A 25,317-nucleotide genomic window follows, 5' to 3' on the forward strand; every position below is an offset into this window, starting at 1 on the left:
AGGGCCTGACCACTGTCTTTAGACTTTCTCAAGGCAAGAGCTCTACCACTCGAGCCTCAGCACCACTTCTGGCTTTTTTCTATACATGTGGTACGGAGGAATCCAAGCCGGGTCTTTGTGCATGCGAGGCAAGCACTCTACCACTAGGCTAAACTCCTGGCCCCAAGTCTGTGAGACTCTTATCTCCAATTAACCACCAGAAAACAGGAAGTGGCGCTGTGCCTCAAAGTAGTAAAGTGCTAGGCCTTGAGCAAAAGAGCTTGAGAACAGTGCCCAGACCCTGAGTTCAAGCTCTATATCCAACAACAAAAACAAAAACAAAAGAAAAGAAAGGAAAGGAAACAAAAGCAAAGGAAAGGGAAAAAAGAAAAGAAAGAAAAAGCTCAGGGCCAAGTTCAAGCCCCATGATTGAAAAGAAATCTACTCTGAAGCTGTAAACTGTCATTCAAGCCTCAGGGTTAATTTTTACTGGTTAGTAGGAAGCCCTTAAATTTTCTGGAGCTAGGAAACGTTCGTAAGTCTGTCCACAGAGGGACAGAACAACGGTGGGATTTCCACCAGGACCCAGGGGGAATTCTGCCCGGGCATTGGCTGTGCTCACCTGCCTGGAATCCAGGGGGGTGCACTACCTGCTGGGAGACCTCCAGCACACTTAGGTAAACCCTACTGCTCACAAACTCTCAATCCATCCCTTCTCTCTGGCTCTCACCATCAAGCCATGTTCCCCAGGGCCAAGGCCTCCCTAGGGCACCCACTTTCTGCCACCCCTTCCTCACAGGGTAGTGGTACAGCCTAGAGCAGGGCCACTCATGCTCTGCCTTCCTTCCCAGGAATTAGCTGACCTGGGCCTACGGTACCATGGCCAGGAGGCCACCTGACACACATACATACGACGTGGCCCTGGCTAGCCAATTTGGCCATGTTTTGTCAAGAGAGACCCAGTTTCCAGAAGGTTTTTTACTCTCGAACATCTAGGAAAGGTTTGGACTTTGATCATGAGGGCTACTGACAAGTCCTCACAAAAACACCAGAAGCGGCTCTTCCCTGTGGGTGATTTCAGAAGGCCCTGGAGAGCTGAAAAGGAGCATAAGGCCAGTGAGAGAGGACAGTCCATGGGTGAGCTGTGGTGACCTGCTGAGAGAGGTGAGCTCTAGGTCCAGGCGTGACAGTTGGGGGTGGGTACTGGACCTTTCAGAACTCTTAAAGAGCAGCGTCTTTATCAAGTGTGCTTCCCCGAGATCTGTCTTCTGGAAAGGGAGTCCTCAGGTGAGTAGGTCCCAGAGGCTGTGAGTTCCTTGGGTGCCTCTGCTCTTTCCTCCTTGTGCTGTGCGTTTATCTGGACTAGAGGTGTGAGGAGGGAGTGGGCCTGATGGGGGTGAGGAGGGAGGGCTGTAGGTGGCAGGTGGGGGAGATGAAATTGAAATCAGCTTTGGAGATGCCTTCATCAGACCCCCAGGGGCCTGGTGGCCTCACAGGGTGGGAGGAGGAGAGGGTGGGAGGAGGAGAAGGTGGCAGGACCAGGGCTGTAGTGGGCACTCACAGGGTGCGGAGAGAAAGGATGGCAGAACAGTGGTTGGCACCTGGCACTGCAGGATCCTGGGACACCCACCCAGCCACACTTTTCACACCTGTAACCTCTGACTTCTTTTCCTGCTTCATCAGTGTAAGAGATGGGAGGTGAGTGACCAACACACCTCAAGGCTCCGGTGGTAGGGGGAAGACCTGGCAGGTGCTCCAAGCAGGAGTGGAGGCAGTCCCACGGGTCACATGTGGTGGACCATGGGAATTTGGGGTGCAGAGCCAGTTCTGAGAAGGTGTTGGGAAGGTGTTACATGGGCTGCTGGAATTGGGGCCAGAGTCACATTCTGAGGACTCTTACAGCCGGGGCGGGAACTAGAATGTCACTGGGGAAACAGAAGCTGAGCAGACTTTGTAAACAGACACAGGGTGGGTACTTGAGGGGCAAGCTGACCCTCTAGACCTTAGCATCCTTTGCCTTGCTGAGTGCTTGTGAAGATTTGATGTTCAACCAGTAAAGGCTCAACAAGTAGTGGTTGATATTAACCAGCCATGAGTACAGCATGACAATGTGCTTGTTCTCATTTATGTATGCTAGAGATTAAACCCAGGCCCTGTGCTCACCCTTCCTCATGATTCCCTTCCCTGGTCCTCAGCACCAGCCTAGCACCCCCCAGCCTGCTGCACACCTCCCAGCTGCAGGAGGGGGGCCCCGGTTCTGGGGAGCCGGGGTAGGCCCTAAGCTGCACCAGGAGAAAGCGGGGAGGGGAGGCGTGGGGACCCCAGCCGGCTTGGGGGCGCCCAGGGCCTGGGGCTTTCTGGCGGGGAGCTCGGGGACCCCACTCGTGGGGCCGCGGCGAGGCCCTCCGCCCCAGGCCGGCTCCCCGCCCTAAAGGCGCAGGGCCGGAGGACGGAGGCGCAGGGAAGGAACCTGAGCGAGTGCCCCAGGGAGCGGCTCCGCTTTTCCTTCCGGAGGGGCGTGGCCTGGGCGTGGCCCGCGCCAGGCCCCGCCCCCCGGACAGCCGGGCCCCGCCCCGGCCCCGCCCCGGCCCCGCCCGCGCCGCGCCGCGCCGCGCGAACTCCCGGGCCCTCAGCCGCCGGCTGAGGTCAGAGGAGGCGGGCGGCGCGTCCGAGCCGAGCGCCTGCGCGAGCCGGGCCGCGCGCCGGAGGAACCGCGGGACCGGAGGCCGGGAGCCCGAGGCGGCGAGCCGGGGACAGCCGCGGCCCCGCGCCGCGCGGCCCGCCCGGCATGGAGGAGGAGTGCCGGGTGCTCTCCATCCAGAGCCACGTCGTCCGCGGCTACGTGGGCAACCGGGCGGCCACGTTCCCGCTGCAGGTACGCGCGGCCCGGCTTACGTCACGCGGGCGCCCCCCGGGCCGCGCTCCGGGGCCGGCCGCCGCCCCGTGACCTTGGCGAGGCCCCGCGGGCCGCGTGGGGGGCGCACGGGCCCTGCCCTCGAGCCCGGCTCCCCCCGGCCTGCGTCCGTGACGAGTCCCCAGGCCGGGCGGGCTGCAGAGCCACCGCCCCCATGACGCCTGGGAGCCCCTGGGTGCGAGGAGGGAGGCAGCCCACCCGCTGCGGCCTCGGCCGGGCCCGAGGCGAGGTCAGGTAGACCGGCCCAGCAGGGAGGCAGGCTGGGCCCTGAGCAAGGATGCCGATGTGGCTGGGGGCACCCGGGACGCCTCCTGCTGTAAACGCCTAGCCCTGTGCCGAGCCCTGGGAGCAGTGAAGAGGGTCCCCCGTGGACTGTGCCAGCAGTGTGGCTGCCGGCTGGCGTGGAAGGATGGGGGAGGATGGGGCGTGTCGCAGTAGCATCAGAAGGCCGGCACGCTTGGTGGACTAAGTAGAGCAAAGAGGTACAGTAGTCCAAAGGTACGGCCGGTTGCTGGGCATTGAGCCCTGCCTACTGCATTAGCTCCCTTCTCCTCCACTGTGCTGTGCCCCTCCCCCTGACCCCATCCTCTGTGTGTCTGGCCTAGGCCCCAGCTCTTAACCACTGCTGCCTGTGGCACCCCAGCTGCTGGGTGGGGGCTCTGGCAGGGTCACTGGGGTAAGATGGGGCTTCAGAATGAAGATCCAGGGTTCCCCAAGAAGAGACAGCTCTGAGCAGGCCTCCAACCTCGGGCCTCTGTCCTGCTGTGGCTCCTCTTCCTCTTTCACTCCCTCTTCCACTGGCTGGGGGCCTCCAGCAGCAGCCATGGTTCCTAAATTACCAGGTACCTGCTCTCAACTTCCACCCCCTCACCCCGCCCAGTGAAGGAGGGTGTTCCAGCTGCTCAAGGGGAGCAAGGGGGGCTTTCCCAGACCACCTGGGAGGTGCCTCTTACTGACCACACTTCAGCAGTTGCCACGGAGGAATCTCTTCAATAGCCACCTTTATTTAATCAATTCATCTATTTATGCCAGTCTTAGGGCTTGAACTTAGGGCCTGATTTTTTTTTTTTTTTTTTTTTTGATCAAGGCTAGAGCTCTACCACTTGATCCACAGTGCCATTTCCGGCTCCTTCTGTGTATGTGGTACTGAGGAATAGAACCCAAGCCTTCACGCATGCTAAGCAAGCACTCTACCACTAAGCCACATTCCCAGCCCTTAAGTTTATATTCTTTTTGTTTCATTTTGTTTTGTCAGTTGTGGGATTTGAAGTCTGGGCCTGATCATTGTCCCTGAGCTCTTCAACTCAAGGCTACCTCTTTGTCCCTTGAGCCACAGAGCCACTTCCGGTTTTCTGGTGGTTAATTGAAAATAAGAATCTCACAGACTTTAGTGCCCGGGCTGGCTTTGAACTATGATTCTCAGATCTCAGCTTCCTCAGTAGGTAGGATTACAGGTGTGAGCTACTGCACCCAGCTTAAGTTTATATATATATATATATTTTTTTTTTTGCCAGTCCTGGGCTTGGGCTCAGGGCCACTGTCCCTGGATTTTCTCAAGGCTAGGGCTCTACCACTTGAGCCAAAGCACCACTTCTGGCTTTTTGCTATGTATGTGGTACGGAGGAATCAAACCCAGGTCTTCGTGCATGCTAGGCAAGCACTCTACCACTAGGCCAAACTCCCAGCTCCTAAGTTTATATTCTTAATTTTGATCAACACTGTACAATGTGAACATCTCAGGTCTTGTCCACATAACTGAAAATAAGGAAAGAAAAGTTAGAAATGTGAAGAATGTAGACTCTGGCTGGGTGTCAAAGATTTGTCCTCCTGTTGCTCTGAGAGAGGAGGGGTAAAGAGAGGCCACCTATGAGGACAGACCCAGGGGTCCAGAGGTCGTGTCAGGAAACAAACATTCTCTTGTCCCAGAATCCAGCTGGGGGTTGGAGAGTGCACTGGAGTACAGATCCTTCGTGCTGGATGTGGCATATGCCATGGCCAGGGAAGGCCACTGGTGGCTGTGGTGAGGCACAGATCGGCCCCTCAGGACCGTCGTCCTGGTGTTTCCTGCTGGATTGTCCAGCCCAGCAAGCCCTGGCAGCCTCCTTCCCTGGGCCAAGAAAAAAGTGGAAAGAGAAGATGCAGAACTTTGACCCTGTTTTTGGATTTTGTTTCTGGGCCAGATTCTAGGGAGCATTTTGGTGATTGAGGGGAGTTTCCTGACATGAGCAGAGCTGGCAGGAAGTAGCAAGGCAGGTGGCTGGGGTGTGCAGTGTGAGGACAGCCAGAACCTGCTGGTGGGCTTCAAGGCCTCCCTCCCTGTTCCTCACACAGGGCGGAGCACAAGGACTTCCTGCTGCTGGGGCTCTGGACTGTATTGTAGAGGGTGGAAAAACAGGGCTGGAGCCAAGCAGTCCTGCTGCCTTTCCTCCACAGACCCCACCGGGACTGCTTCCTTCTTTTTTCTTTAGTCTTTTATTTTGTGTGTGTGTGTTGGAACTAGGGCTTGAACTCAGTTCAGGGTCTCTTGATCTCCCTTGGGTTTTTCCATTCCAAGCTGTACTGAACCGCTTCAGACATAGCTCCACTGACAGGAGAGAAGAGTCCCTTGGGCCAGGCATGGGTGGCTCACTCCTGTAATCCTAACTACTCAGAAGACTGAGATCTGAGGATTGCAGTTCAAAGCCAGCCCGGCAGGAAAGTCTGTGAGACTCTTAGCTACAGTTAACCGGAAGTGGCGCTGTGGCTCCAAGTGGTAGAGAGCTAGATTTGAACAGACAAGCTCAGGGACAACATCCAGGCCCTGAGTTCAAGCCCCACAAAGTCTCTGGGAACTGACTTCCAGGCTTGTTGGAGTCGCTAAGATTGCAGATGTGACCCACTAGCACCCACATTCCCCCTTTTGTTTTTCTGCCATGCTGGAGATCAAGCCCATTAGCCCACTTTAGGAAGCCTGTTCTCCGGGGTCGGGCTTGGCTCTCCTGGGTGTCTGTAGAGCCTTGTGGGTGTGTTTGCAGCCCCCTGCTCTGAGATCCTGGGATGCCAGGGCAGCCTCCAACCCTCTTTCTGCTCCGTTGCTTGCCAGGGTGATGAAGATAGGGTGTGCCAAGCTTAGGGTAATGGTAGAGTGTTGTCACAGTGCTGCAAACTGGATGGCTTCAAACAAAATTATTTTCTTCTCATTTGAGATCGTAAGTCCGGCTTCTTGGGGTTGGCAGGATCCAGCTTCTTGCAGAGGCCCATCCTTCCTGCCTCTCCCAGTTTCAGGTAGTCCCTAGCCATCCTAGGCTGCTAGCTGTATCACCCGTCTCTGCCACATGGCCTCCTCCTCTGTCTCCCCTCCTGTCTTCTCTCCTCACGTTACTTGTCATGGGATCCAAGGTTTATCCAGAAAATCCAGGACAATTTCATCTTGAAAGCTTTTTTTTTTTTTTTTTTTTTTTTTTTTGCCAGTCCTGGACTTGAGCTCAGGGTCTGAGCACTGTCCTTGGATTTTCTCAAGGTTAGAGCTCTACCACTTGAGCCTCAGCACCACTTCCAGCTTCTTTGTATGTATGTGGTACCGAGGAGTTGAACCCGGGTCGTCGTGCATGCTAGGCAAGCACTCTACCACTAGGCCAAACTTCCGGCCTCCTCTTGAAATCTTTATTAACTTATATGTAGTCAAATATACTCATGTTTACAAGTTCCTTTGGTTGGCCTACCACATCCACCGTGGGCCAGAAGAGCCTTCAGTGACTGTGGGAAGTGGCCCAGTTTAGGGTGCAATGAGAAGCTTGGGGCTGGTGACATCAGGGCAACTGTTCTAGAAGGGAAGGGGCAGAATGGCTATCTGTATTGCCATGGCTCCAGAGCCTCCAGCCCGGCTGGGGGTGTAGTGAGTACCTCCAAGGCCAGCTTCTGTCCTCTGAGGCAGATGAGCCAGAGCTCTGCATGCAGCTGGCTGGGTGGCGACTGCACTTGTGAACCTGTGGAGCAGCTGACCTGGGCCTGGCACGGACACCCCAGATACACACGTGACTTCCGTGGGGGGTGAGGGGTCCCACACATTAACTCACCGTGTGTTGGACCTCAAAACCCCCGTAGACAGCAGGGCAAGACTATAGGTCGCTTGCACTGGCCCCTAAGAACGCTACACGGTGGACACATAGCTTTGTTCATGTAGGGCCTGTGGAAAGCAGATTGTGGTGCAGGCCTGGAAACACCGATCTGGTTTTAGACTTTCTCCTTCAAGGAGCAAAACTGGGCTGGGAACGTGGCCTAGTGAAAGAGTGCCCATCTAGCATACATGATGCTTGTGTATGAACGTGGGCATGTGATGTGTATTGTGCAATGATGTCACTCGTGGTTGCTCTGCCCTCCGTGAGATCCCAGCTCAGGCACCCAGCATGCTGTGGAAGGGGTCAGGACGAGGCCTGCACAGCCGAAGTCTTAGGAGCAGACCAGGCCGGCTGACAGCTGTGTGTCCTGATGAGCACCTCACGGAGTCGTTGAGGTGCCGTGATGGTCCAGCGGCGCTGGGGGAGAAGAGCCCCGCTCCGGGAAGTGGAGGTGGTGAGGAGGGCCTCTGGCCCCTCCCTGTGCCCTCTGCACCCCAGGCCCTGTGCCATTCTGCTGCTGGCACGAGCCTGTGCACTCCTCCCCTCTCCAGTAGATGCCGAGAGGGCCTGTCCTGGCCCCCTGCCCGACTCCCTTCTAGAGGGCCATCTCCTTGAGGACTCCACTGAGGAAGCTGTGGAGGTGGACAGGGCCTGGCCCTCAGGCTGGCTGCCGAGGCAGCGAGGTTCCTGGAACCCTAGCTCCTGACAGATGCCTGTTAACTGGGCAGGAGGAGGAAGACTGGCACCGGGGCTTCCTGGCTCACAGTCCCCAGGCAGCCGTTTGTTCTGAAGGGCTGTGCATGTGGAGGGCTGGAGGGCAGGATAGGAGCTGGCAGGCAGTGACCTTCCATAGCCTGTAGAGTCTGTGGCTACATTACGGAGTGTGCTACTGGCTCAGCAGTAGCAACTGCCCACTGCCAGGGGCTCTGCACACTACGTCCTGACACGGTGGGCGCTGTGACCCCAGAAGCCCAGTGCGTGGGTCAGGAGAGGCCCGGGTGCACACATGGGATGGCGGTGGGATTTGGGGTGAGCCGGAGGTGGGAGGCCGCTGGTGGCACACAGGCTGTTTCTACTTGGACGTTCTCCTTGGAGCTCAGGTATGAAGGAGGTGAATTGTAGAGCTGACCGGTGGTGACCTATGGTGGAAGGGACAGGGGGCCTTGGGCCCGGAGGTTGCTGCTTCCCAAATGCTGACTGACCTGTGGAGGAGGCTCAAGTGAAAGCCAGGGTGTGGGTTCTGTAGGGTGGAGGTACCTCTGCGGTTACCTCCAGGCCTTCTCTATGCCCCTGGATGCTTCGAACAAGGGTGGCCTGGCTGGGTGGGGGACCCATACTGGAATATTCCAGAGCTTTCCCTCCCCAGCTGTTCTGAGTCATTCTGCCTCCCCCAGCAGGAGATCCTCAGGCTGTGTCTGTGGAGGGGTTGATGATGCATCGAGGGAGGAAGGAGGGGTCCTCTGAGATGCACAATGCTTGCCTGCCACAGCTGCCTGGCACGACTCGTCACTGGGGAGAGGAGCAGGGACCACGACTGCATGGGGGTGGAAGAAAGAGCTTATGTCTGGGTGGCAGGAGAATCGGAGATGGAGAGCTTCCGCATGTCCCTGCTTCTGCTCCCACTGTGAGCTGCGCGCTCCCAGGGCTCCTCTGCACCCAGGCGAGGGCCAGGAGCCTTCCCCAGCCAGCCCACCGCCCGCCCGGCTGGCTCGCTGGCTCTGCCTCTGCCTTGACCACCTGGGGTGCAGCACTCTGAGCTGCTTGGTCTCTGGTCTTCCTAGATGCATTCTCCTATGGCCTGACCTTCCTGTAGCGCCCGGGGGCCCTGCTTCATGCCAGGCCTTGGCAGGGCTTGGCATCCATTCAGAGGCCTGTAGGCAATGTGGAGTCCAGAACCCCATACAAGACCCCACACAGTGCAAGGAGCCCTAAGCAGGGCCCCTAAGAAGCGAGACTTCCTTTCCCTCCCTCTCTTCTTCCCTCCCTGCCACTTTCTTGGAGACTGGGTCTCAGCATGTAACCCAGGCTGACCCTGACTCCAAGATCTTGCTGCCTCTGCTTCCTGAGTATTGGTATTACAGAAGTGCACACCTAGCTTGGAGACATTTTCAGTAGTGTAGAGCTCTGAAAGTGCCCCCTGGATCCACAGGGAATGTGGAGGATAAGAGCCAAGATGCCAGCCAGTTGGTAAGTGATGACCACTCCTGAGCATGGAGACAGGTTATCAGTGGTCTTGGATGGTGATTGACTGCAGAAAACGAAACCCATGGAGAGCAGGAGCGGATCAAGCAGGGCGCTGCCTCCTGGGTTGAGAGGAGAGCCTAGGGAGGGCACAGAGGCTCAGCTTTTGGGGGTGTAGAAAGTGACTAGCAGCTGTGTGGCCCCTGCGTAGAATACACACTAGGAGTGGGGTATGCTGTGGTAGTGGGCGTGACCAGGGAGCCTCAGAAAGGGTTTAGAGACTTGGGGTGGGGTACAGCTAGCTGGAGGTGGAGGTGAGAGCCAAGAGCAGGGTGGGGTAATGTGGAGGCCAAGGAGGGCAATGATATGGAGATGGGCTGGGCCAGGGAAGGGGGAGTGACAGCAGGCAGGAAGGTCAGCCCACAGGCAGGGACAAAGGGACAATTGGCAGATCTACCTGTTCTCTTTCCTGAGCTGAACCAGCCAGCTTGAACTCTGGGCCTGGCACTGTCCCTGAGCTCTTCAGCTCAAGACAACCACCTTACCCCTTGAGCCACATCACCAGTTCTGGTTTTCTGGTGGTTAATTGGAGATAAGAGTCTCACGGACTTTCATGCCCAGGTTGGCTTTGAACCTCGATCCTCAGATCTCAGCCTCCTGAGTAGCTATGATTACAGGTGTGAGCCACTGGCGCCCTGGCTGCCTTTGCTTCTTGGGTGCTGGGATTACAGGTGTTTACCACCTGTCTGGCTTGTGTAGCTCTTTATCATGATCCCATTGCATGCTGGTTATGTCTGGGGCAGCATAGAGGAGGGAAGCTTGCCAGGGCAGGCGCCAGTTCTCTGGTGTAGACACTTCCACTGTGGCAGAAAGACTCTTTCAGCTTGAGCCTGGGGGTGATGGACTGTCACCTGCACTGTGTGGTGTCCTGCCACACAAACAGACACAGACAGAAAGCTCAGGGACGTTGAGAATTGAAAAAGCTAGTAATTAGGAGATGGGAGACTAGACTAATATGTTTGCTTTTGAAGTAATTGGAATTGTGAGTTTTATGGCTCAATGACTACATATAAAGCTGGCCACGCAATTGCTTTCCTTATGTGGAAGAGGCGCTCTTACTGGGAAAGACTGGGACTGGGAGAAACCAGCAGCTGCTCCTGCCCATTCTCCTCTCTTTCCCTGCCAGTGCCCTGTGGAGCTGCTGGCGCTAAGGACTTCTAGAGTCTTGTCCCCAGCCCTGAAACAGAAGTGTGGGTTTTTGCTGAGGGACAGGAGTTGAGTGACCGCAGGCTCCTCCTTCTGGGGCCCACGGGCCCCCTCAGAGCTCAGCCCACCCATGCCTCGTGGTTGCGGCTTGATGGATAAGTGGACTCTAGAAATGCTGAAACTAGCATGTGACACTTAGTGAGCAGCCAGTATTTGAAATGGAGATGCCAGCTCAGAGGCTTACCGCCTTCATTTAACAGCAGAAAATAGCGACTTACTTCTCAGATCCATTTGCCAGTTTCAAAGGATTCATTATCTGCCCAAGCAGAAGTGGCATAGCAGAATGTCTTGGCAGGATTTCTGAGATTTGTGCCCCGTTGCCTAGACACATTCATCAGAGTTGGTTTGAGGAGTCTGTGACACTGCGCATAATGTGAACTTGTAGCTCTGCCCTCCGGCACCCCCTTCCACCCATCGGTCCTGGCCAGGTGAGCCCACACGGACCACTGAGTGGCTGGCTCAGTGGTGAGCAGTTTGGCAGCCATGCTGGTTTCCAGGGAGACCTGAGGCCCTGGAGTGGGGCCCGCTTCCTCCAAGCTGACCAAGGGGCGGGGAAGTTGGCTGTGCTGCCTAGTGGGGTGCTGCAAGCCAGTGCAGTGCCCCAGCCCTGGCCCAGTGAGTCTGGACAATCACTCTGTTGCTTCCTCAGCACTTTAATTCAGTGGGGTCTCCAGACCCATCCACAAGCCCTTCAGTGAGTCCCAGCAGGCTGAACCAGAGCTTCTATGTGGCCCCTTAAATGGCTTCTCCTCAGTTAGCTTCCTACTTAATGTAGGAACAAGGGACAAGAGACAGCCAGGAAGTACAAATGGCGGCTGGCTGTGTCCCCCGTGACCCTCCAGTGCACTCTCTCCAGGAGTCTGCCCTGCACCCTCCTCCCACAGATGCCCAGCACCACTGGGCACCTGCACTGGGCACCGAGTGGGTTCCTGGGGCACCAGGCGGAGCCCTTAAACCTGTCCCTGCCATTTGTCTGCAGGTTTTAGGATTTGAAATCGACGCAGTGAACTCGGTCCAGTTTTCAAACCACACAGGTAAGGCCTGGGGCAGCAGCCAGAGCCGAGCTGGGACAGCCCTGTGGGCACAGTGCCGCCTGCAGCCAGGGATCTGTGTTCACGCTTTGCCATGCTGCATGAGGGAGTCACCTGGGGAGGGTGGACTCTTGGGTTTGGACCCCAAGGACATCCTGCTCCGAGTGCTGAGGGCAAGGTTCTCAGAAGCCCTTGCGTTTCCATTTCTGGTACAAGGGCTGGCTTCCCCTGACTCTCACCCCGTGTCCTTACCCCGTGACCTCACCCTGTGACCCCAGAGCCTGCTGTGCCTGGCGTCCATCCAGGCTCCATGTGACAGGAGAACAAAGTCCCCCGGTTCCTTGGAAGAGCCCTGCAGCCCTGTCCTGAACCCAGAGGGATTCAGGGAGTGACCACAGCCTGCAGTGGGCTTTCCAGTGATTTCTTGTGTGTGGCACACTGAAGAGCCTGCTGGGCGTTCCTGGTACCAGGTACTGAGTACTCTGATGAGATGTTCCAGAAGACAAGAGAATTTGCAGTCCCCAAGAACTGCTGGGTTTTAAAAACATTTACTTAAATTTAAGCAAGCAAGCCAGACCGGCTTGAGCACGTATTTCTGTTGTTCATGGGACTCAGGACAGAGGTGTGGCTTCCGGGATTGCCTTCTGGCCCCATGTGGCCTTCTCTCTTGCTCAGGATCTGACCTGTGACTGGCTGTCACTGCACGTTAGGAAGCTTGTGGGGAGGGGAGGGCAGGGCAGGGTGAGCCTCCACCTGCCTGGGTGCTCAGTGGTGGCTCGTGATGGGGAGGGCCTGGCCTCCCGCTGCCCTCTCTTTCCTCCTCCCGTCAGCTCAGCATACAGGCTTCCCCTGATATCCAATTCCCAGCAGGAAGTTGCCGAGGGAAGCTGGAGGCTCGTGGTCTCCCCAGCACCATAGGGCAGGTCTGCCAGGACAGGACAGGGCCACTGAGGCACATTCCCGAGTGCTGGCCAGCCCGTGCAGAAGGGCACTGCACTGGCCGTCCTCAGGAGAGCGGCAGTGTCACCAGGAGCCTGTGGCCTGCGTACCCATGGCCACATGCAACAAGACCTGTGTGACCTGTTTTCCCAACAGGCTATGCTCACTGGAAGGGCCATGTGCTGAATTCCCAGGAGCTCCATGAGCTGTATGAAGGTCTGAAGCTGAACAACGTGAATAAGTATGACTACGTGCTCACAGGTGAGGGCCTGGGCTCGGCCCTGGAGACTGCTCTGCCCGGGTGGAGTCACAACTTGCTCCCTTGACTTGTGCCTGGTCTCTGCCTCCTTTGGGAAGAGCCTGGGTGGACATGCCATAGGCACATCCTGTCCCCCCCACACCCTGTCACTTTGGGGACCTGTCACAGGGTCCATCCCCCCTTCCCCCGGTTACCTTGGGGACCTGTCACAGCATGAGTTCCATTTTTCCTACTTCTGTGTGCGTGCATGTGCATGTGTGTGTCCTGGGACTTGAACTTGGAGCCTAGGCACTGCCCTGGGCATTTTTGCTCAATACTAGCACTCGACTACTTGAGCTACAACTCCACTTGTGGCCTTTTTTGGATAGTTAATTGGAGAGAAGGGCCTCATGGACTTACTTGCCCAGGCTGGATATTCTTACTCAAAAAGTCTTTGTGCCAGTCCCGGGGCTTGGATTCAGGGCCTGGGTGCCATCCTTGAGTTGCTGTTGTTCAGGGCTAGTGCTCTACCACTTGAGCTACAATGTCCTTCTGGTTTTTTCCATAGTCTAGTGGAGATAAGAGTCTCATGGACTTTCCTGCCTAGGCTGGCTTCAAACTGTGATCCTCAGATCTCAGCCTCCTGAGTAGCTGGGATCACAAGGGTGAGCCACCAATTTCCAGCTGAAACAATCTTTATGTCTATGGAAAATAAAGAAACCCAGGAGTTCATTCATTTACACGTCACATGGCCTCTGGGAGCCCCGGGTCCCCTGTCACAACTGTAGGCTTGATTGGCAGGCCTGTGCTGGCAGCTGCCTGGTCCCTCTGTGCACCTCACTTGGGCAGTCTGGGTGGCGCTGTGGCTACTGTGGCCGTGGGAGGTGGTGAGGGCATGTATGGAGCATGCCTGGCCCTCTCTCCCCAAGGTTACACGAGAGACAAGTCCTTCCTGGCCACGGTGGTGGACATCGTGCGGGAGCTGAAGCAGCAGAACTCCCGGCTGGTGTACGGTGAGTCTGGGACTGCTGTGCACCCCACAGCCTGCCGGGCCTGAGCCCTGGGCGGGGCGGCCGTCCCCCTTCCTGTCTGGCTGCCTCCCCTGATTGCTCAGCACGGACTACTAGGCCTCCAAGGAAGAGCCTTCTAAGCTCCCCAGGGATGGGGAATTTTAGGGGGATCCAGGCAGCTCATGTGGCGTGTGAGAGGAAGGTAGAGGTGCTGACCACACGGGCCTGGGGGTGGGAGTGTGTGAAGGCGCAGGTGGCCGCGTCTGAGTTAACGGCAGATGGCAGCAATAAGGCGCCTGGAGCAGACATGGGTGCTGAGGCCCTCACCTGTACAGGTCTCCTGGGCGGGCCTGTGCCAGACCTACCCTGCTCCTCTGCTGGACTAATGCCAGGGCGGCCACCGTGAGGACGGGCTTTGGCGTGTGCTCAGCTCGGCCAGAGCAGCCTCACTGGCTTAGGCGCCCCGGGACGTGTCACTTCAGACACAGGTGGGAGCACTGCGTCCTCAGACTCTAACCAGAACACCCAGCACCGTAGGGAAAGAAAAGCAGGCGGCAGGGAAGGAGATCAAGAGAAGCGGCTGGCCCTTTGTACCTTGATGTGTATGTGGGGTAAAAAGCCAGTGCTTCACACCGTACACCTCGCTTCTGCTTGAGGAGAGGAAGGTGTTCCGGCTACCGATGGTGGTGATGGTTGCATGGCCTGAAAGTACCGGCTTTCTGCTCTGAAGAAAGCCTAACGTGACCAGTTTTGTACTGCCCAGTGGACGACAGCGTGAGGCAGCCCTGACCAGGCATTGTGTCTCCACAGTGTGTGATCCTGTGATGGGCGACAAGTGGAACGGCGAGGGCTCGATGGTGAGTCCTTCCCACTGTCATGAAACGTGACGCTGGAAGACGGCCCCCTGTGGGTGCTGAGCAGGCGCCTGCCCGGGCCTGATCGGCTCCTCTGTTAAGAAGGCGAGGCCGGGCTGCTAAGGTCTTACGCCCAGGTGTGGCCACAGATAAAGGCAGTGGGTGAGGGGCTATGGTGTCTTAACATTTTGTGCATGGGAAGTTGAATTTGCAAAGATTTTCATGTCACCGAGTGTTCGCTTTGGTCTGATATTTTCCTTCCTAACCACTGAAATGTGCAAAAATTATACCTAGTGCATAAGCTGTTCAAAAACAGGCCTCAGGGCCGGGAGTATAGCCTAGTGGTAGGGTGCTTGCCTAGCATGCATGAAGACTTGGGTTTGATTCCTTGATAAACAAAAAAAAATCTGGAAGTGGTGTTGTGGCTCAAGTGGTAGAGTGCTCATGTTGAAAAAGCCCAAGGACAATGCCCAGACCCTGAGTTCAAGCCCCAGGACTGGCAAAAGAGAGAGCGAGAACAGGAGAGAGAGAGAGCGAGAGAGGGAGAGGGAGAGAGGGGGAAACATGAGAAGGGGTATCAATGTTCAAGAAGTAATGTACCCACTACTGACAAATGTAACTGTGCCCTCTGTATATGTTACCCAAAAATAAAATACAATTTAAAAAACAAAACAAAAAACCCAAGCCTCAAAGTTTAACACCCAAACAGCTTTAGCGTATACCTTTGTTGATGTTGTGTGACTTGTCCAATTGATCACTGAATTCCTGGATGTGGAAGGCTGGGTGTGGTCCACCCCTGCACTGGATAGGCCCAGGCCCTCTCTAAGAGCCTTGCTTGGTCAATACCCATCCAAGCCAGGTGGTTGGCTTGCTCAGTGGCTACCTTTCCATCTACTTTCTCTGGCACCTGCTTTCTGGAAAGTTCTTTTCGTAGGCCCATTCCTCCTATCTTGCTGTTGCTTACTGCAACATGCTCGGCTGATGGAAGAAAGTACCTGAGTATGATCTGAGGTTCTGTCTACATTAGTGTGGCTATAGGGTCTGTCCTATTTTGTTTTGTTTTTGTTTTGGGTTTTTTGTTTGTTTGTTTGTTTTGACAGTGTTGGCCTAGAACTCAGGACCTGGGTACTGTCCTTGGGTTTTCTCAAGGCTAGCTCTTAAGCCACAGCACCACTTCTAGCTTTTTCTGTGTATGTGGTACTGAAGAATCAAACCCAAGGCTTCGTGCATCTAGGCAAGCACTGAACTAGGGCCAGCCTCCTGGCTCCCTGTCCTGGTTTTTATCAGGGTGCTTTAGTCCTGGGAGCTGAAACCGGTCTGGACCTGAGATAACATGCTAACTCTGATGAGCAGAAACCCCGAATCTCAGGTCTCTATAGGAAAGGGGATTGAGTGCTCCTCCTCCACCTAAACCCTGATTAGCTCCCTTGCAGTGCTGGAGGTCAGACCCAGAGCCTTGCACAGGTGAGGCATGCATTCCACCACTGAGTGACACCTCAGCTCTCAAGTCAGATTTTTTTTTGTCGGTAGTGGGGCTTGAACTCTGAGCCTGGGTGCTGTTCCTAAACTCATCGGCTCAAGGCTAACGCCCTACCACTTGAGCCACAGTGCCACTTCCAGCTTTTTCTGTGTATATGGTACTGAGGAATCGAACCCCGGGCTTTGTGCATGCTAGGCGAGCACTCTACCACTAAGCCACGCTCCCAGCCCAGGTTTTTTTTTTTTTTTAATGTGTAGTAATACTAGTCTTAGAACTCAGAGCTTCCTGTTCTTACGTGGCTTTTTCATTCAAGGCTGGTACTTCTCACTTGAGCTACTCCTCTGGTCTTTTTGGCTGGTTAATTGGAGTCTTTAGATTTGTCTGCATGGACTGGCTTTGAACTGAGATCCTCAGATCTCAGCCATCTGAGTAGCAAGGATTATATACATGAGCCACCAGTGTCCAGCTCAGTGAGATTTTAAAGCACTTTCTTTGTCATGGTCAGATCTATGCCAGGGGCTGGGCTGTGGGGGTCAGCTCTGTCCGTCCATCTTTATTGCTCCTCAGCTAGGACTAGAGTGCTAACAGGTCTCCATCTTGAACACCTTGAGCACCAAGTCCATCCCTTGGGAGCCTGTCTGCGGGGATTCAGTGAAGGGAGAAGCTAGGCACTGCCATTCAGCCCAACGTCTGAGGAAACTGGGTGTCTCTCAGGTTAGACTTTGGCCTTAGATGTGTAGCTCACCTGACTGCTGGCACAGCTGCAGCCTCAGCTCCGTGGTAGGCATAGGCAAGGGGAATGCCAGCCTGGCAGTTCAGCAAGACTGCATCTCAAGATAAAAATGGTTGGGGTTGGGCCAGGAGCTTGGCCTAGTGGTAAAGTGCTTGCCTAGCATGCATGAAGGCCTGGGTTCAATTCTTCGGTACCACATTCATAGAAAAAGTGGTGCTGTGGCTCAAGTGGTAGAGCTCTAGCCTTGAGAAAAGTCTAAGGACAGTGCTCAAGCCCTGAGCTTAAGTCCCATGACTGGCAAAAAAAAAAAAAAAAATGGTTGGGGTTATAGTTTAACAGGTTATAGTTGTTTGGCACGTATTAGACCCTGAGTTGAGTTCTTGGTTCTAGGGGGTGGGAGGTAACTAAAGAAAACTGTTCTGTTAGCTTGTTTGCAGTCAGTCTTGGATACATTGGCACACAACCCTGACAGCTTCCTGGAGGCAGATGGGTGCCCAGGAATGTTCCCTTCCCTGTCCTCTGCATCTTCCCTGCACCCTGGCTGCCGTCCTCCCTCCCCACTTTTGTCTTCCATTCCTGAGGCCTTTGATCCCAAGTGCCCTTCTGTCCCGGGCCCTTGACCCCTGCATCCCTGGTTCATCCCCTCCATCCCGTCCCCATCCTTGCCTCAGAACAACCAGGGCCCTGTGGGTTTCTGCTCAGTGCCTGCTGCCCAAGAGCCCCCACCGAGATCTGGCCCCCATGGCTTTGGGCGGAGCCTCCTCTGCCTGGGTGACCACCCTGACTGTCTCCTCTCCTCTGCCCTTCCTCCCCGAGTGGGTGACCTCCCTGCCTGTCTCCTCTGCCTTTCCACCCCCCCCCCCGAGTGGGTGTCCGCCCTGCCTGTCTCCTCTCCTCTTCCTCCCCGAGTGGGTGACCGCCCTGCCTGTCTCCTCTGCTGTCCAGTATGTTCCGGAAGATCTCCTTCCAGTGTACAGAGAGAAAGTGGTGCCCGTTGCAGACATCATCACTCCCAACCAGTTCGAGGCTGAGTAAGTAATTCTCTACGCGTGCATTGGACTGGTGCCAGCCTTGTCCACGCGTCCCCACCTCACCCACCCAGGTCTCCAGGGGCTCCTCAGAGGCTGCAGGGGTGCAGCATCTTCTCTAGGAGGCAGCAGCGCTGACTGCTGCTGTAGCCAGTGAGGACGAGGCACTCTGGAGAGGGAACATGTCTTGGCAGGCAGAGGGCACAGTTGGCTGGAACACCTCAGGACAGCCATGGCGCTGCCAGGGAAACCCCGAGAAACAACCCACCAGTGCCCAGAGTGGCAGAGCGATGCGTGCGCTAGGCCTGTGCAGTGCCAGTGGATGCCGCCGTGCTGGGTCCCTGGACCCTTGACAGCTGGGGTTCCTTGAGCCGCTGGTGGGCTTCTGGGCAAGTGGCACATCTTTGCAGTCCTTGGAATTGGAATTCTGTGGGCTCTGGTCGCCCGGCTGGTGCTGCTCGCTAGATGTGGTCACGGCCTGGTCACCCCGATGTGGACCTTCCCAGACTTGTCATGTATGACAGTTCCCTCTAGCCCACTCCTACCCGTCCCACAGTGAGGGCACCCCCACCTGTGACAGCCAGCAGATGCTGAGCCAGTTCCTGGGGAGCCCCCATTCTTAGGGTGCGTGGCAACCGAGGTGGCGTCTCACCTGTGTCCTTTTGCCTGTCCTCCAGGTTATTGAGCGGCAGAAAGATCCACAGCCAGGAAGAGGCACTAGCGGTAAGGAGACCTTTGAAGGTGCTCTCTAGTGGGGGAGCAGCTGCATGTCTGTGGGAAGGAGAGGCTGGCACCCCAAGGATGTGGGGCTTGGGGCTCAGGCAAGCAGTTCTGCTGCAGCCCCTCTGACGGTTCAGCTGCAGTCGATGGCCTCCTGGAGTCTCACCCGCCTGCATTTGGTCTGCACACACTGGCAGCACACATGCCTGAGCTGCTGTAACAGCCATGAGCACTGCTCTCATGGGCCTGGAGTCTGAGTGGCCTTAGAAGGGCGGCATCTTGCTTGTTTTTACAACAGTGGACACAGCCCCTCCATGGTAGTCTCATCTTTTTTTTTTTTTCTTTTGTGGGTCATAGGGCTTGAACTCTGGACTTGGGCACTGTCCCTGAGCTCTTCAGCTCAAGGTTACCACCCTACCCTTGAGTCAAACCCCACTTCCCATTTTCTAGAGGTTAATTGGAGACCTCAGGTCCTTTTGTGCCCGGGCTGACTTTGAACCGTGATCCTCAGATCTCAGCCTCCTGAGTAGCTAGGATTGACAGGTGTAAGCTATCTGGGGCTAGCCTCATCTTATTTCCAAATGAAGTCACATCGGAGGCTCTGGGGAGCAGCCCACAACAGCTGCTGAGAGCTTCGCATGTGCCGGGCACTGTTGGAGCTCAGTGTCGTCTCCTACAGAGTCCTGAGGCCCCCTGTGTGCCATTATAATGTGTGTGTGTGTGTGTGAGAGAGAGAGAGAGAGAGAGAGAGAGAGAGAGAGAGAGAGAGAGAGAGACAGAGAGAGACAGAGAGAGACAGAGAGAGACAGAGAGAGACAGAGACACAGAGACACAGAGACAGACAGACAGAGACAGAGGGAGACAGAGACAGAGAGAGACAGAGAGGAGGGAGGGAGGGAGGGAAGGAGGAAGGGAGAATGAGAGAGAGGGAGAGACAGAGAGGAAGAGAGGGAGGGAGGGAGGGAGAATGAGAGAGAGAGAGAGAGTGTCATATCCTAACTGGGGCTTGGCCTGTGGCCCAGAAAGTTCAAGAAGAACAAGAGCTTCTAAGCAGGTGGCAGAAGGCCAGCTTATAGAGAAGCCGCCTCTGTTGCTGTCCCTGTGACCAGCTGCCTTGTTCTGTGCTGAAGGGGGGCCCTGCAGGCCCCAGGCCTACAGAGATGCACGTAGGCCTGCTGGCACAGGGCTTCCCGGCTCCTTCACACTCTCCATCTCAGTGGCCCCAGCAGAAGATGGCCTTGGGTGCCCTGGTGGACTTGACCCCTCCCTGTGTGTGGTTTTCCAAGTTTTCTCCCCAGCACCATCTCAGGGCCTGTCACCGCTGGCTGTGCCTGGTGGCCACTGCCAGCTCCCTCCCTGCGTGTCCCCCCGGCCCCCTGCGGGGAGGTATGGATGGGGTGGCCGTCGGGCTGATGCATCCCCTGTGCTGGGCAGGTGATGGACGTGTTGCACTCCATGGGTCCTGACACCGTGGTGATCACCAGTTCGGACCTGCCCGCCCCCCGGGGCAGCGACTACCTGATTGCACTGGGCAGCCAGAGGATGCGTAAGTGTCCACCCGTGCGCCCGCCCGCCTGCCTACTGTGTGCCCACCCCCAGGTCACATGGCCTCTGAGCGCAGAGTCTGTACCGTGGAAAGGAAGTGAAGTCTTTCTCGGTAGATGGCTCATTTCCTGGGCGCCTGATGGAGCTGCAGGTGGGGCCAGAAGTCGGAAGAGGCCCCGAGGAGGGTGGGGATGAAAGCCATCGGATGTCCATAGTGCCGCAGGAGGCCGTCTCTTTGCAGACTCCTGGACTGCCTGTCCCCACCAAGTAGCCAGCAAGGCTGCTTCTGTGGACCAGGCCTGGAGCCGGGTCTCCTGTCCCCGCCTCAGGAGACAGTCCTCTGCTGGGCTGTGTGGCTTGTTTTCACTAACAATGTTAGTGGAGGGCGGGCAGCAGGGCACGTGGTAAAACAGTGACCTCAAAGTCATGCCCACAGGTCTAGGTGAGCCCTCCAGGTGAGGCCTCCTTCCCGCTCTGCATCTGGCACGTGTGTGCAGGAACACACATCGCTGCAGACGCAAGCGTGCACACTTTAGCGCATGCAGCAGCTCCTGCTTGTAGGACTGTGCTGTGGTTCTGGAGGCCATCTTCACTGTCACGCTGCAGTTGCAGGCGTACTTAGCCCCGGTGGCAGTTGGGGACCAGGGCTCTAAAGGGGTCACCCTGTCCTGTCGCTGTCGGGGAGGGGACGAGTCACAGGCCACCCCTGCCTTCCCTCAGGGAGGCCCGATGGCTCTGCGGTGACCCAGAGGATTCGCATGGAGATGCGGAAGGTGGACGCCGTCTTTGTGGGCACCGGGGACCTCTTTGCCGCCATGCTCCTAGCATGGACGCACAAGCACCCCGACAACCTCAAGGTCAGCTTACTTGTGGCTCCCTAAATGGCCATGTGTCCACAGGTGTTGGGGGGCTGGTCCCAGTGGTTCAAGGAGCAAGAGTGTGTGGTGGGGGACAGGCTCAGCTCAACACCTGGGTCCAAGCCCAGAGAGGGCAGGCAGTGGCATGGTGGAGCGGTGCTGCTCTGTCTCGTTGGGGACCTAGGAACAGAAAACGCCTTCAGGGCAGGGACGAGCTAGCATTCAGGACCCACAGGTGCAGAAAACACCTTAGTGGAAGAGCACTTGACTCAGAAAGGCAGGGCCCTGGGTTTTATCCACAGTGCCATTCAGAGAAGGTGACAAGCTAGTGAGGAGGCTGAAATCTGATACCTCAGTTCAAAGCCAGCCTGAGCAGAAAATACCATGAGACTTATCTCCAATGAAACACTAAAAAGCCAGAAGTGGAACTGGGAACTCGTTTTCATTTGTTTTTTGTTCATACTAGGTTTCGAAGTCAGGACTTTGAGCTCGCCGGGCTTGTCAGGTGCTCTTCCATTTGAGCCATGCCTCTAGCCCGCCTTTTTTTTTTAAAACCTGAGAACTCTTTTCTTTTTTTTTTTTTTTTTTTGGTCAGTCCTGAGGCTTGAGCTCAGGGCCTGAACACTGTCCTTGGGCTTTCTCAAGGCTAGAGCTCTACCACTTGAGCCACAGCACTACTTCTGGCTTTTTTTTTGTCAGTCCTGGGCCTTGAACTCAGGGCCTGAACACTCTTTTTGGGCTTTCTCAAGGCAAGAGCTCTACCTCTTGAGCCACAGCACCACTTCCAGCCTTTTTTCTATTTATGCAGTACCGAGGAATCAAACCTGGGTTTTTGTGTATGCTAGGCAAACACTCTACCACTAGGCCAAACTCCCGGCCCCCAGCTTTTTTATGTCTGTGGTGCCAAGGAATCGAACCTGGGTCTTCATGCATGCTAGGAAAGCACTCTGCCACTAGTCAAACTCCCAGCCAAACCTGGAAACTCTTGTTAGATAGCTGTTGCAAGGTTAACAAGTCCTGAGACGTGGCTTCTTCCTATGAGGAGCACCTGTCCGGAGGGAGGTGGACTTCACTGTTACACGACTGCCCAGCTCGGCGTGTGGCCTCAGCTTTCTGTTACTGGAACAGAGTAAACTCCTGGGATGCTACGTCTGTGCAGAGAGGTTTGGTCAGCTCTCTTTGGCCCTGTTGCTGTGGGGCAATGTGTTATGGCGTAGATACATGGCACAGGAAGCTGTCCACTTTGGGGTAGTCAGGAAACAGGAGATGAAGGGAGCTGCTATCCCCTCGAGGGTATCTGCCCCGGTGACCTGAGGACCAAAACTAACTCACAGGCCTTAGGGAACCTTGTCCATCAAAACTGTAGCAGCACTGGATCCTAAAGATGGAGGTTTGAAGCCAGCCAGGGCAGGAAAGTCTGTGAGACTTTTTTTTTTTTCCCCAGTCCTGGGGCTTGAACTTGGGGCCTGAGCACTATCCTTGGGCTTTCTCAAGGCTAGCACTCCACCACCTGAGCCACAGGACTACTTCTGGCTTTTTCTGTGTATGTGGCATGAGGGCATTGAACCTGGGGTGCATGCTAGGCAAGCACTTTATCACTAGGCCTCACTCCTAACCCTCTATGGCAGTCTATGACTGCCAGACAACTGGAAGTGGCACTGTGGTACAAGTGGTAGAGTGCTAGCTTTGAGCACAAAGATTGTCAGGGACAGCGTCTAGGCGCTAAAAGTTCAAGTCCCAGGACTGACCCTACCCCCCAAAAAAAACAAACAAACCTGTAGCATCCAGCATTTTGTGGGGGTTATCCTACGTCAGCCATCCCTGGCCATGGCCAGCTGGAAGCATGCGTGATACCGTGGTTGGCTCCCTATCATCTCCAGTAGCTGGCACTGGCACAGGCCAGCATCCAGAAGCAGAGGCAGGCAGACCATGCACAGTGTCTCTCCTCCCTACAGGTAGCCTGTGAGAAGACTGTATCTGCCATGCACCACGTTCTGCAGAGGACCATCCAGTACGCAAAAGGTACCACCTAGCCCCCCTCCTCCTAGCCCCCCTCCTCTTAGCCCTCCTCCTTGGAAGGGCTGCTAGGGCTAGACAGCTGGGTGGTGTGGAGCCATCCAGGTGGGGAATGGAGGAGGAGAAGAGTGCAGAGCGGGCTTGGACCAAGGCGAGGGAAGGAGGGGCACCGCCCAGCATCGCTTCCTGCCGGCTCTCACTAATTCCTCATTTGTTCGGAAGCGCAAGCCGGGGAGGGACAGAAGCCCAGCCTGGCACAGCTGGAGCTCAGAATGGTCCAGAGCAAGAAGGACATCGAGGACCCGGAGATTGTCGTGCAGGCCACGGTGCTGTGAGGGCCACGCCACTCGCCTCTCATGCACAGCTTGTTGGTGTCTTCGTGTTTGTCCCTGTGAAAAGCACGTAACGTCTGCCTTAGAGCCATGACCGAAACTTGACATTGTTCCTTCATGAGTGTCGGGTATCTGCTGGTCTCCATTGTGAAAACGTGCCATTGTGCTTTTCAAAAAATCTATACAAAGCCGTCCTAGAAATCTGTGATTTGGAAACCTGGCCCCTGCCCCTCTCTGTGTGGACCGGCTCCCGGGTCCAGCGGGCGCCAGGCCGGCCGCTGTCCTGTGGGGCCTGTGCCAGCCATTGCCTCTGAGATTGCCAAATACCTGTGCTGTCACCCGGGGCTCCTGGGCATCCACGCTGGCATTCTTGTGTGTTCATCTGCTGCTCCTCGGTCCACGTAAGGACAGGTGTGTGGTCCCCACGGCCTTTCCACAGCCCCACCTACAGGACGGTGCTGCTGGTGGGGCTTGTGGTGTGAGGAGCCGGGAGCCGCGTTAGATGTCTGTGCAGACAGGGAAGGGGAGGCAGAGGAACAGCTACCCCACTGGCTCACTTCGCTCCTAACCCTAATTGTGCACTGTGTGCGGGGCCAGCTCACTCCCTGCCCTCTTAGGCGTCTCCAGGGCGCGCTTGTCACACCCCGAGGAGGCTGACATTGGAGGCCACAGTGTGCCCTGGGTACAAACCAAGCTGTCTGCCACCCCAAGGGTGGCAGGATGGCCACAAGTGGGACTGCCCGTCTCTGCCCCACCCTGACCCTGCATCCCGGTTCCTGGAGCCCCCAGCCTAGAGAGAAGTGGAAAGCCTGCTTTCTTCAGAAGTGCCCCTCCTGGCTCCAGGCGGCCCTTCTCTGGGCTACACTCCCTGCCCTGACCAAAACTGCGAGGCTGGGCGCGGCAGCTTGGCCCACAGCCGTGATTTAGTGTGTGCAAGGCCTAGATTCTATCTGCGGCACTGCACGAACACAAAAATCTTATCTGGCACCATAAATGGCACATAGGGAGGAGCTGCTGGCCCCAGGCCAGCCCGTGACAGCCCCCTGCATGTCTGGACACAGGCTCCACACTTCTTGGTTGCAGTTGGCTGGTTCCCTGCTGCCAGGCAGCCCTGCGTCTCCTGATCACAGTCCCCTGGGCCTCTGGGGCAGACCCTGTGTGCATCTCTGGTGGTGTGTGAGCAGAGGGGCTTCCGAAGGCTCTGTGCTGCCTGCCTGGTGCTCAGCTTAAGCCATGGCTCCGGGCCCAGCCGCATAGGAGGGGAGAGGGCAGGCCTTTTCTTCCCCAAGTTCCGCGGCCAGGGCAAACATACTTCCCAGTGAAGCCTAGGCTCCGGGGACTGGGGCGGGCAGGGAGCGGAGGGGCTAGGCTGCAGTGCAGTCCCACTCGGGACCTGGTGGGGCTGTGCAGAGCCACGGGGGTCCCTCACCCAGTGTGTGTGAGGCCCCAAGCCCACACCCAGGAAAGGGACGTGAGCGGGAAAAGATGTGCAGCCACCCAGCCCTGCAGGTCTCTGGGCCTTGTCTCCCACGCGGGCCAGAGCTGGGCACAAGCCCTAGGGTCAAGGTTCACTTGATGGTGAATTCGGCTACTGATCCAGCTGGGGTCTCACAACACAAAATAGTAACAGTCATGAGAATGGCAGGGCGAGGGTCGTGGGGCGAGTTGAAGCAGCCCAGCGCTGCCTGCTTCCTTAGGGGAAAGCATTCCATACTTTCTTAACCAGCTATTAAAAACCTCTTGAACCTGTAAGAAAGAATCACTGAATATCTTTTTAAAATTAATTTAAAATCATTGCGTAATGCTGCCAAGGTGATTTGTGCCTCTTTTGCAATATATGTTAGTGATTGTGCAGATGATGCTTTGTTGTTCGAGCCAGTTTTTAAAGAATCGTTGGGTTTTGTCATGGACCGTGCCGGGCTGGCTGTGAGGGAGGGAAGGAGGGAGGGAGGGCAGGAGGAAGGATGTATTTGGGCGGGAGGGCTGCAGCTCCTGTCGCATCAGCACCCCCTTCCTCTAGTGTAGAATGTAAGTGCAGCACGCACTCTCTTGGAACTGGGGCTGTCTACTGCTGTCCTGCGCTCAGGACAAGCAGGC

The 25,317-nt window shown here is 56.2% G+C and overlaps 1 protein-coding gene across 1 annotated transcript; it reads left to right on the forward strand.

Annotated features, from left to right (window-relative positions):
• The first annotated feature begins 2,609 nt into the window (after positions 1-2,609).
• Positions 2,610-25,317, forward strand: Pdxk (pyridoxal kinase). The gene is made up of 11 exons (XM_090349920.1): positions 2,610-2,854; positions 11,417-11,471; positions 12,564-12,668; positions 13,575-13,658; positions 14,466-14,512; positions 17,668-17,753; positions 18,428-18,473; positions 19,905-20,016; positions 20,736-20,872; positions 22,828-22,894; positions 23,111-25,317. The coding sequence occupies exons 1-11, from the start codon at positions 2,768-2,770 to the stop codon at positions 23,221-23,223; spliced, it is 939 nt and encodes a 312-aa protein (XP_090206046.1). The 5' UTR covers positions 2,610-2,767; the 3' UTR covers positions 23,224-25,317.

Source organism: Megascapheus bottae, chromosome 1 (assembly GCF_031878675.1).
Source record: "Megascapheus bottae isolate mThoBot1 chromosome 1, mThoBot2.hap1, whole genome shotgun sequence".
NCBI classification, from domain to species: Eukaryota; Metazoa; Chordata; class Mammalia; order Rodentia; family Geomyidae; genus Megascapheus; species Megascapheus bottae.